We start from the raw sequence: 11,979 nt of genomic DNA on the forward strand, positions 1-11,979 counted from the left end.
GGCGGTGCTGGTGCACGCCGCCTACCTGGTGCTCATCCAGAAGGCGAGCGCGGACACCCAGCACGGGCCGCTCACCGCGCAGTACGCCATCGCCATCTCCGCCACCCCGCTGCTGGTCGTCCTGTCCTTCGCCAGCACCGACGCGATCCAAGTCTGGGCCTTCCCCGGCTGGAAGGACCCCACGATGGTCTGCATCTTCGTGGCCTGCGTCTTGATCGGCTGCGCCATGAACTTCACCACGCTGCACTGCACTTACATCAACTCGGCCGTGACCACCAGCTTCGTGGGCGTGGTGAAGAGCATCGCCACCATCACGGTGGGCATGGTGGCCTTCAGCGACGTGGCGCCCACCTCTCTCTTCATTGCCGGGGTCGTGGTGAACACCCTGGGTTCCATCATTTACTGTGTGGCCAAATTCTTGGAGACCAGAAAGCAAAGCAACTACGAGGACCTGGAGACGCAGCCGCAGGGAGAGGAGGCGCAGCCAGGTGGAGACCAGCTGCCTTTTGTCATAGAGGAGCTGCCAGAGGAGGTAGCTGGCGGGGCAGAAGGTGGAAAGGTAGCAGGTGGCTCCGCTCAGCAAAGGGGGCAAGGGGTGAGGGGCAGCCCCAGAGGAGTCCCGCTGGCGGCTAGTACCTGGCAGATGGCAGACAGCGCTGAAGAAGCCAGCAAAAGGTCACTAAAGGATGCTTACCTGGTAGTGTGGAGGTTAGTCAGGGGAACCAAGTATATAAAGAAGGATTATTTGATAGAAAATGAGGAGTCACCCAGTCCTTGAAAAGGAAGCGCATGTATGTATATGTGTACATAGATACTTATTTTATATGTTAGAGACAACATATTTTAATGAGGGGCTGCCCAGTTTTATTCTTTGAGGAGTGGGGCAGGGAAGCAAAGAAAGAATCTGAACCAGACTGACAGCAACAAAATTAGCACCGGTGTGAATTATTTAGCATCAGTTCACCTGAGGCATAACACAGACAAAAGAATATGAAGGTGCTTAACAAAATAAGACAGTGGGTTCAGCTGCAGACTCTTGGCACGCACATTTTTTTGACATTATAACCATAACCAAATATCTGCATGTACTGAGTCCCTCAACCACCCTCAAAGATGGAGTGCAGAAATGATGGCAGCAGGTAATTAGCTCAAAGATTACATCCAAGGGCACATTTTTGATGCTAGAACTACAGTTTTTTATGGCCAGCTGGGCAAAGAGTATATTATTGAAAAGATATATAAATACACTGAATTGATGTTTACTGTTTATAGTCATCTGAAATATCATGTTAATTCTAATTTTCTTCACTTGTTTTTAAACAATAAGTGTTCTACTATTCTATTATATATTGGTAAGAAATGTCAAAGCTATTTTGAAAATATGAGTTCTTAGCTCTAATCATCAAGTTTAATGTTGGCTTTTAGTAATTACTATAGAAATATTTTAAAAGTTGTTTTGGTTCACTGCTTTGTAATATTTATTATTGAATGCCATGACCTTTTTAAATACCAGTTTTACTGTGTCCAATATTCTCTCAAGCAAATGCAATGGCTGAAATAGAATTCAGCATTAAGAAGCCCAAACAGAAGTAAAACCTTCCTATTAAGCTAGTCCTTGCAAATCGCATTGCACATTCCAAACCTTGTTACAGAAAGAGCAACTGCTATATTCACTTGATATTTTTCTATCTTACATTTGTCGAAATAAAGTCTGAGTCTATCTGCTAAAAGGCATATTGTTAGACACTTGTTGGAGACACATTGATGTTCTGTTGTTGCTGTGTAGCTTGTGTTTGCCTTCAATGCGTGGTGTCTAGCATCTGGTATGTAGGGCCACCTCCTTGGGAACTTCCAAAATTAGCATGGTGGTTTAGTTTAACACACATAAAACACTCTCGTTTTCCAGACAAGAAAACCATTATAAAGTAAAATAAAATACTGCCACATGCTGCAGAATGAAAGCCATCCACAGCTGACGTCAGTTCAAGTGGAGTTTGAGATGGAATAGCAGAGTCTTCTGGCCAGCCCCATCCGGGAGAGGTACTTTGACACTAAAAGCACTCTCATTATTTGCCAGTATGTACCTGAGACTCTCAGGTAGTGGCATCCTAAATTTTTCTTTATTTTCCAAAAATCTAAACAAAACAAAAAGCAGAGCCAGAAATGGAGTTTCAGCTCCATTAGTTTGACTCGACAAGCAGGTGAGCAAGTGCAGTTGTGGTGGTTTGTGATTGCTCCTGGTTTACTGGTTTTCACGGGCAATTGATCATTTCCATAGGCACCTCTGGAAGATAGTTAAGATGTAGTAGCTCTCATATGACTGCAGTTAACAAATGGTTGGCTAGGGTTATAATGACTTCTTAAGAATAAGCATTTATGTTATTTAATGAAATTAATTAATGAGAATTAGTGAAAAGCAGCAAAGTTGAATGAAGTATATATATTTTTGTTAATGCCACTGTCAGGTAAATGGATAAAATGATTATTTTTCACTGAAAAAAAAATCTCTTTTGGTTAAAACTGGGGGTTTGTATTTATTGCGAAAAGATTAACTCCTTCCTGTAAACAAACGTGTCCCGGCACTGTATCAGTTAGAGTTTACCAGAGAAATGGAACCAAGAAGTTTGGGCCTCTTTAAGAACTCCTGCTTAGTTTGTTACCCTCCATCTCCTTCAGCTGTAATCCACTGGGTTCTATCATTAGCTCTGCCCTTTAACTGCTCTGTGCCCTCGAGGAAGTCACTTGTCCAGTAGCCTCACCTGGACAGTGGGCCACAGCTGCTCCTCCCAGGAGGGCATTCTACTTCCTAGTCAACACCCCTGCCTCACCACCCTTCCCTCCCCGAGCCTTGCAGGGACTGCACAGTCCCTCTGGACCACTTGCATGGACTCTGGACAGGCCTTTGCTGTCCTGTCTCCTTCTCAATCCCAGCTGTCACAGTCCCAGCAGGAAAGAGAGGGCACACACAAACCATTGTCTGGAAACAACTTTGGCAAAGGGATTGTTGACAGGTGGGAGAGCAGGGCCAGACAGCCAACCAGGGAGATGGCACCCCAGAAACAGACCAACTGAAGTCTCAAGGGGATGGGGCCACGTGGTAAGAGGGCACTTGAACAAGGGGGCGGGGCCCCTCGCTCAGCCGGCATCTGATCAAGGGGGTGGGGCCACGTGGACACCCGGAAGTGGGCAGTGAACAAGCTGGTGGGGCCAGGTGAACTGCCAGAAGTGGGCACGTGAACAAGGGGGTGTTACCATGTGAAGGGCCTCAGCTGTGGGCAGCTCTTCTGATACTGGAGCTTTGTTGGTGTGCTGGGAGTAGAGGATGGGAAGGGTTCTACAATCTTATTATTATTTCTCAGTCTTTTAGCCTGTGTCCCTGGTTCTGTGACTTTCATGAGTGTTTCTTAGCCTTTCTTTTTTTATCCCCTTAGATGAGACAGGAAGGCCAGAGGGGTGTAGAGTGGGAGAAATGCCCTTTCCCCAGGGTGGGATAAGGCCCTGGGAAGTCTTTTCCCCTAGAGCAGGGGTCCTCAAATTATGGCCCGCGGGCCACATGCAAATACAAATATTGTATTTGTTGCGGTTTTGTTTTTTTACTTCAAAATAAGATATGTGCAGTGTGCATAGGAATTTGTTCATAGTTTTTTTTTAAACTATAGTCCGGCCCTCCAACGGTCTGAGGGACAGTGAACTGACCCCCTGTTTAAAGAGTTTGAGGACCCCTGCCCTAGAGAGTAGCTCTTCTTATGGAGAACCCTCTCGGTATCCTATATAATAAAAGGCTAATATGCAAATTGCCCCCTCGACCAGGAGTTCGACCAGGGGGTGGGGCAGGCCAACCAACTGCCCATGGCCCCTCCCCCCAGGCCGGCCCAGCCCAATTGGCGCAGGCCGGCAGGACCCCGCCTGTGCACAAATTTGTGCACTGGGCTTCTAGTATTTCATAATGATGACTCTTTCCCAGAGTTCCAAGGTTTCCTGGAAGTCAATCTGTGAAAATGTGGGCTCTCCCAGGAGTTTCTCACTCTGATGATAGTCCATATTCAGCCTCCAGAAATTTATCAAATTTGCCATTTAAGTGTTTATACCAATGTATAGCTTGGTGGCTTCTGCCCCAGGTAAGGAGGTCTCGCTGTACCTTTCTGGATTCACCTGTTTATTCAGATTTGGCAGAGGTGGTGGGGGGCAAGGGGAGGGAATGTTGCCCCTTTCTCTGATGGGTCCTAGAAAAGTTGCTGGTTTTCTCTTAATTTATCTTTTTCTTCTTGTAAGAATGGGAGTAACAACTTCTAAGCTCTTTACATGTTGAAGTTGGAACTAGAAGTCCTGATTGAACACTTTTGAAAAGCCAGCTTGATTTCTGTAAAGACGGAAGTTGTGAAGGGAAGTTAGACATTCCTAAGGAAATTTCCAAAAGAAAATACAAGCACCCAAAGCTACTGGCCCTTCTTGTAACTCCTGCCCTCTCACATCTCATGCTCAGTGGTGGCCACTCCTGCACTCAAGCATGGTGACATATGCATGTGAGTGTGGGCAACTTTTGAGTCCAAGTGCATTGTGAGCAGGAGCCAATGCACAATGAGATTGGTGTGCCATGGTGGTTGTCATTAGTATACCCCCACTTCTCTGTCTTGGGGTGCTACATCAGAAATATCTTCTTCTGGATTTTTTTCCCCATGTTCCAAGTACCTGCTATGATACCCATAGGTTTCATGTTAACCTCTAGTGATGACTGCTGACCTGACTCACCTGTTGCCTCCATCTCTAGATATCATTTTAGGTCAGCCAGGCTGGACTTCATCACAGCATCTGCTGAACCTGTTCCCTCTCCCTGGCCACTCTCTGTCCCTGGGCCCCACCCCTTACATACATAACAAGCATGTCTGATTCTGCATATATTCCTCTCTGTATCTGCTTTGTCCTGCTCCTGAGATAAAACGACAGGGTTCAGAAAAGAGCCTGTGAACAGAATAGAGTAGAACATAGAATAGCAGGATGCACAACTAGTAAAATGGAGTCCCAGGCCCCCCATGGGGAACTATCCCCTCCCCATTTCTGAGTTCATGTGTTCAGATGGTATTGACTCCAGCCTTCCACCCTCAGTGTTTCACTCCTGCCAATCCAATCAAAGGGTTTCCTCCCATTGGAAACTCAATTAGTTCAGCATAGTCATGGGACCTGGTCATAGCCAATGAGGTGCAAAGATACTTTGGTAAGACTCAAGTTGCACACTTTTTTTCTTGAAAGTCCATATCAAGTCCTCTCTCTCCTTGGACCCTGGCTGCTGTTATGTGGTGGGCCCCCCTCTTACTCAGAATAGTCCCCTTTCCTGAAGTCATTCTTCCTGTAGATTTAAGCCCCCCAGTTCCTTATTTTTTCAATATTTTACTCAAGAAGTAACTGGAGGGGTGATCACACTGTTCTCTAAAGCAAAAGAGCAGTTGTCTTCACCAGTTCCTAGATAGAATGTTTGTATGCCCCCCAAAATTCACATGTTGAAATCCTAACCCCCAATGTGAAGGTATTTGATGATGGTGCCTTTGGGAGGTAATTAGGTTATGAGGGGGAAGCCCCCATAAATGGAGTTAGTTCACTTTATATGACAAGACCTGTGAGATTGCCTCTTCCCTCTGCTCTCTGCCACATGAGGATACAAAAAGAAGATGATCATCTGAAAACCAGGAAGCTGGTCCTCACCAGGCCTGGGATCTGCTGGCACCTTGACCTTGGATTTCCAGACTCCAGGTCTGTGAGAAATAAATGTCTGTAATATACCACACAGTCTGTGGTATTTTGTTACAGCAGCCAAAGTGAGTAAGAGAGATTTTTAGGAACATATATTTGGTGGGCACTGCAGTTTTCTCCAGGCATACCTTCTCCCTTCCTCCTTTTAGCACCAGGGTGCATGTTCTGCAGCCGGCACCTGGCTTCTGAGCTCAGGCTACACTCCCAAGTCTCCTTGTAGGTGGCTGCAGCCAATGGAAGGTGAATGGAACAGCTAAAGACAAGGCCCATATATCACTTGTTTAAAGAAACTTGCTTGTTGATGAAAAAGTTTTGGAAATAGCAGTTATTATTACATAACATTGTGAATATAATTAGTGCTATTGAATTATACACTTAGAATGGTTAAAATGGAAAATTTATGTTGCATAAATGTCTTAGTCTGCTCAGGCTGCCATAACTAAATTCTGTAGAGGTGGCTTAAACAACAAACATTTATTTCTCATAGGCCAGGAGGCTGGAAGTCCAAGATCAGGGTGCCAGCAAGGTTGGGTTCTGGTTAAGGACCCACTTCCTGTCTTATAGACAGTTACCTTCTCACTATGTCCTTACATGGCCAAGAGAGAGCTCTGGTCTTTTCCTTCCCTTATATTGGCCTCCACCACCATGACCTCATCCAAATCCAATCTCTTTCCAAAAGCCCCACTTTCAAGCACTACCTCATTAGGAATTAGGCCTCAACATACAGAATTCAGGGGGACACATTCAATCCATACCAATATATTTTACGCCAATTTTTAAAACTGATAATATAATGTACCACAGTCCACTGAATTATACACTTTAAAGGAATGAAATGTCTGGTATATAAATTATCTATATAATAAAAGCCTAAGCAACCATTACGGCGGAATGAGCAGAACAACCAGTTGCTATGATGTGCACTGACCACCAGGAGGCAGACATTCAATGCAGGAGCTGCCCCCTGATGGTCAGTGCACTCCCACAGGGGGAGTGCCACTCAGCCAGAAGCCCGGCTAATGGCTGGCAAGCGCAGCGGCAGTGGTGGGAGCCTCTCCCGCCTCTGTGGCAGCGCTAAGGTGCAGCGAGCCAAGTGGTAAGGAGCAGCAAGCAGGTGGCGGTAAGGAGCAAGGGATCCTGGACTGTGAGAGGGATGTCTGACTGCCAGCTTAGGCCCAAACCCCGCAGAGCAGGCCTAAGCTGGCAGGCAGACATCCCCCTGAGGGGTCCCAGACTGCAAGAGGGCCAGGCTGGGCTGAGGGACCTCCTCCCCATCGCCCCACTGCACAAATTTTGTGCACTGGGCCTCTAGTATCTTAATAAAACTGTTTGTAAAAAGTAAAAGGAACCTGTTATCTTTCCCTTCCTCTTTCCAAGCACAGGGCTCTACTGTGGATGTGGCACTGACCAGCTAGGATGAAACTCGGGAATGTCAGAGCACATACAGAAGAAAGCTGGGGCCCTGAAGAAATCTGGGAGTGAGGCTTTCTACCATTCCAGCCCCATCCCTACTTTCAGACTCTTGTGAGAGAGAATGAGCTTTTTGTGTTGAGCTGTTGTACTTGGGGCTCTTTGTATTTTGGTAGCTTAGCTAGTATTCAGATAAAAACATTTGCCTGAGAAAGAGTGATTTTGAGGACTTCTTTCTGCCCTCTTTCTTCTACTCTTTCCCTCCCTCATCCAGACCTATACCAAGCTAGTGATCAGTAATGCCCAAGGCTCTGTACTCCCTGTACAGCTATATAATTTTACCTTTAATTTACAGAGCTGTTAAAAGCACAGTACTCTATATAAGAGTAAGCTATGATTATTCAGCCTTTTCACTTATTTCATTAACAACTGATTGAGTTTTAATGAATAACAATAATCTATTGAAGAACTAAAAAATTAGTTTGTGGTTTATGCTAAGAGTCAATTGAATATATAAACTATATTAAAAAGAGCAAAATCAATAAATTCCCTACCTGTCTTAATAATATCTATTTGTCATTTGTTTCTTTTATTTCACTGCAGAAAATATTTTAGAACACAGAAACAAAAGGCTAGCCCTAGCCAGTTTTGCTCAGTGGATAGAGCATTGGCCTGCGAAGTGAAGGGTCCCGGGTTTGATTCCGGTCAAGGGCACACATGTACCTCAGTTGCAGGCTCATCCCAGGCCCAATTGATGTGTTCCACACATCGATATTTCTCTCTGTTTTTCCCTCTCTCTTTCCACTCTCTCTAAAAATCAATGGAAAAATATCCTCGGGTGTGGATTAAAAAAAAGAAAAGGATAGAAACCATCATTTTTCTCAAGTCCCTTCTTTATCATACAATGATTTGGTAGATCTTTGAAGCTTGCAAGAATGTAATAATAGATTGACCTCAGTCAAATAATTATTTTGAAAATAATTCATGAAATAAAGATGCAACAGAAAGAATCATTACTTATTAGCAAAGGGCATGCCTTTGATATTGTCCCTCCACCTGATGTAATTCCAAATGTGTTTGATCCATTCCTGCCTCTAGATCAACCTTTTCTTTTGATGTGATGGAAGAGAGAACCTTTGATTCTAAACATTTCATGCCAAAACACCAGGTTGAAAAATTTTAAACCCCCATTCATCTTGATGTTCCTGTACCTCGATGCAGAGTACCTAATTTAGAGTATCTGGTCAGTGACCTAAATTTCTTGCTTTATGTTTGGCTATTTGGCTTCATTCATATGTGGTGTGTGTGTGTGTGTGTGTGTGTGTGTGTGTGTGTGTGTGTGTTTCCTTGTATCAAGATCTCTTAATAAATGAGAGGTGCTGTTGCTCTTGGGGCCGGCTTTCCGTGCAATTATGATGAGCCTAGGATGTTAATCTATTGTGTGATTTAATAAAATGCCACCAGTTATAAATCTCTGCTGGAGAGAAAACTTACCTTGGCTGAGTAGGAGTTACATAGGTCATGACTGAAATTCAAAATCCCTGGCTGTACATGGAATGCTTTCACACTGATTGCCCAATTCTCTAGAGGGCTACCATTCTTTCTCATCAATAATTTCTGTGCCCAGTTACCCTTAAAACACCCCATAATAAGCAACCCAGTTCAAATTGTTAGGTCCCCATTTTTAAGAAATGATGTTCAATTTTCAAATGAATTGGGTAGGCAAATAGGGAAGAGGTTTACATTTGCAATTCACCTAGTGGCTGTCTTCCAAAATCTGCAATATATTTTATAAATGTTATTACTGACTTGGTAAGCGGCCATTTCTGTAGGCACTTACTGTCATTGCAATAGTATAAAAGGAAATTAACTTTGCCTAGTATTACTTAAGCCTTCCAGAGCACTGCTGTAATCATAGGATGGTACTACCTTTTGTATTTGATGAATGACTTTGTAAGCAAATATCATCCCCTCTAATTCCATAACTATATGGAGAGATGATTGCAGAAAGGGAGACAGTAGCCTGGACAGTTCACCACACTGAGGCAGGCATTCCACTGTCTTATCTGCTTTTCTACTCCCCCCTGCCCAGTGCTGTGCCTTGAACATTGTTTACTACTCAATAAGTACTTGCTGATTGGCAAAAGAAATCCAAGTCATGAAATCAAAGCACAACTTCAGTTTTCTCATTCAATTGGAAACTCCATTGGGTTATAAGCTCCTTTTAAGATGGCCTGATAGGTTAGCCTGATTTCCCTATAGTGCCATTGTTGGAAAATAAAATGCTGTAAATTGAATCTGCTGGATAAGGGATCAGCTGTGTAGTCTCTGCAAAGGCAGGGAGGCAGGATGGCTCATTGCAGGCTGTTAGGAAGTCTACTCAGTAAGGAGAGCTTGGCCAAGCACACTTGGCGCCCCAAGGCTCCACGCAGTCAAATTTTAGGAGACTTGCAGTGGCTCAATCCAATAAAAATGTTCATAAAGAATTTTTTTTTGGCTAGGATGCTTGTCTTGAAAAATAATATAGAACATTGTTAACAATTCAGACAGGGAAGGGAGAAAATAGGTCAGACAAAAAATAAAGGGTGAAGTTGTCCTGGCTTTTCTTTAATCTTTTGAACAGAATTGAAAGCGCTCCTGGCAGATGAACAGATTTGTTCTGTATTGTGGAGTTAATATCTGAGCCAGGATTTCTGTCATCCCTCTGGGTGTGGTAATCAATATAACTAATAATTAGGAAATGACTAGACTGAGCCCAGTGGAGGCCAGCAGTTTCCCTAATGGGGCCCCATCATAGAGGACATCCTGGGTTACCAGTCATGCAGAGCTTGGGGAAGCGTTGGTCTGAACAGAACAGTTAGCAGCTACTAGGTTAGCATTGAGTTATCTTAGAGAAGCTGATCAATAGCCAAAGATAACACGAAGCAAAAGAGATAGCAAGAAAGTGAACCAAGTGAGTGAGGGAAGAAGGAGCCATAGCAGAGGGTGAATGAGCAGAAAACAGGGAGGTATCCCTCCTTTGTAAAAAAACAAAACAAAATCCTATTTTTAAAGGCAGTTTTAGGTTCATGGCAAAATTGAGAGGAAGGTACAGAGATTTTTCTACATTCATCCTGCCCCCACACAGGCATAGCTGCCCCCACTCTCCCCCACCAGACGGTACATTTGTTACAATTGCTGAACCTACTAGTATATTGATACATCATTATCACCCAAAGTACATAGATTACATTAGCGTTTACTTTTGGTGTTATACATTCTGAGTTGGAATAAATATTTAATAATATCTATCCATTATTATGGTATCATACAGATTATGTTCACTGCCCCAAAAATCCTCTGTGCTCTTATTATTCATCCCTTTCCCTCTCATTCCCTACCTCCACCCATGGCAACTACTGATCTTTTTACTGTCTCCATAGTTTGTCTTTTCCAGAATGTCATATGGTTGAAAGCATATAGCAAGTAATTTTTAGATTGCCTTCTTTCACTTAGTAATATACATGTAAGTTTACAGGCCTTTTCATGGCTTGGTAACTCATTTCTTTTTAGTTTTGAATGGTATTCCATTGCCCGCATGTACCACAATTTATCCATTCACCCACTGAAGGACATTGTGGTTGCTTCCAAGTTTTGGCAATTATGAATAAAGAGGTTATAATAATCTACCTGCAGGTTTTTGTATGGACCCAAAAGTTTTAACTTCTCTGGGTAAATACCAAGGACTGTGATTGCTGGATTATGTGGTAAGAGTATGTTTAGTTTGATAATGAACTGCTGAATTGTCTATGTTGTATTTTGACCAGCAATGTTTGAGAGTTCTGTTGCCACATATCCTCGTTAGCATTTGGTGTTGTCAGTGTTCTAGATTTTGGCCATATAATAGGTATGTAGTGGTATCATATTGTTGTTTTAATTTGTATTTCCCTTTTGACATATGATCTGGAGCATCTTTTCATATGCTTATTTTCCATCTGTATTTCTTCTTTGGTAAGATGTCGATTAGCTATTTGGCCCATTTTTTAATGGGGTTGTTTGTTTTCTTATTGTTGAGAAAGGAATCCTTTTTAAGGACAACAGAAGAGTTTGCTAGTGTTGGGAGTGAATCGGTGACCCTGAAGAAGTTTAAGGTACATTGTAGGGGCACCAGTGATGTGGGGTATGTATCCAGTGCAAACACAATCTAAGTCAAAATCAAGGAAACCTCTGATTAAAACACAATGATAAAAAGAAAATATGTAGTCACAGACTCAAATGCAAGGGGGAAAAGTGCACATAATTAGAAGAATTATATGAGACTCCAATAGAAGTTCTGGATTTAGGAGCATTCTTAAGTTTAATGTTTCAATAAGAAAAATTAAGGCAGTTTTTTTCCCTTTAGAAGACAGTTGACTAAATGCTGAAATAGAAACCAGATTTAATTAGCGAGGCCTCCAGTTGTGTTAGCAGGAAGATAAAGAGTTGTATAAAGAACTGCAAACCATGAATATGTGCTTGGCAGCAGGTCCCCATTATTATGCAGGGTGGCCTCAGTTTTTCTCTTTAAAAATTGGGATGATCAAAGAGCTTCAGGAATAAGGTTTTTTGTTTTATTTTAACAATGATCAGTATTCCTCAGGTAATTTTTTAAAGCTTAATATGTGACAATGAAGCTAACAAAAGAAATAAATGTTTTGGTTTACAGAAGTATTTGAAATACAGTTCATTTAGGTAGAAAGTTACCATATGTGAGGAGCCTTTCCAACTTTCTCAAGCCAAGCCTAGAAGGGACTACTTCAACACCTGTTAAAGTTCTGTGTTGTAGCTTTATTTATATTTGTGTAT

General features: G+C 42.9%; 1 protein-coding gene across 1 annotated transcript in view; it reads left to right on the top strand.

Annotated features, from left to right (window-relative positions):
* SLC35D3 (solute carrier family 35, member D3) overlaps positions 1 to 1,730 on the top strand; it is a gene marked incomplete at its 5' end in the record, with an annotated part of 3,019 nt that extends 1,289 nt beyond the window's left edge. Inside the window, 1 exon segment of the mRNA XM_014533924.1 lies at positions 2 to 1,730. Coding sequence (XP_014389410.1) covers positions 2 to 778 — 777 coding nt within the window.
* Between the last annotated feature and the right edge of the window lie 10,249 nt (positions 1,731 to 11,979).

This window comes from Myotis brandtii, unplaced genomic scaffold (genome assembly GCF_000412655.1).
Source record: "Myotis brandtii unplaced genomic scaffold, ASM41265v1 scaffold123, whole genome shotgun sequence".
Lineage (NCBI taxonomy): Eukaryota > Metazoa > Chordata > Mammalia > Chiroptera > Vespertilionidae > Myotis > Myotis brandtii.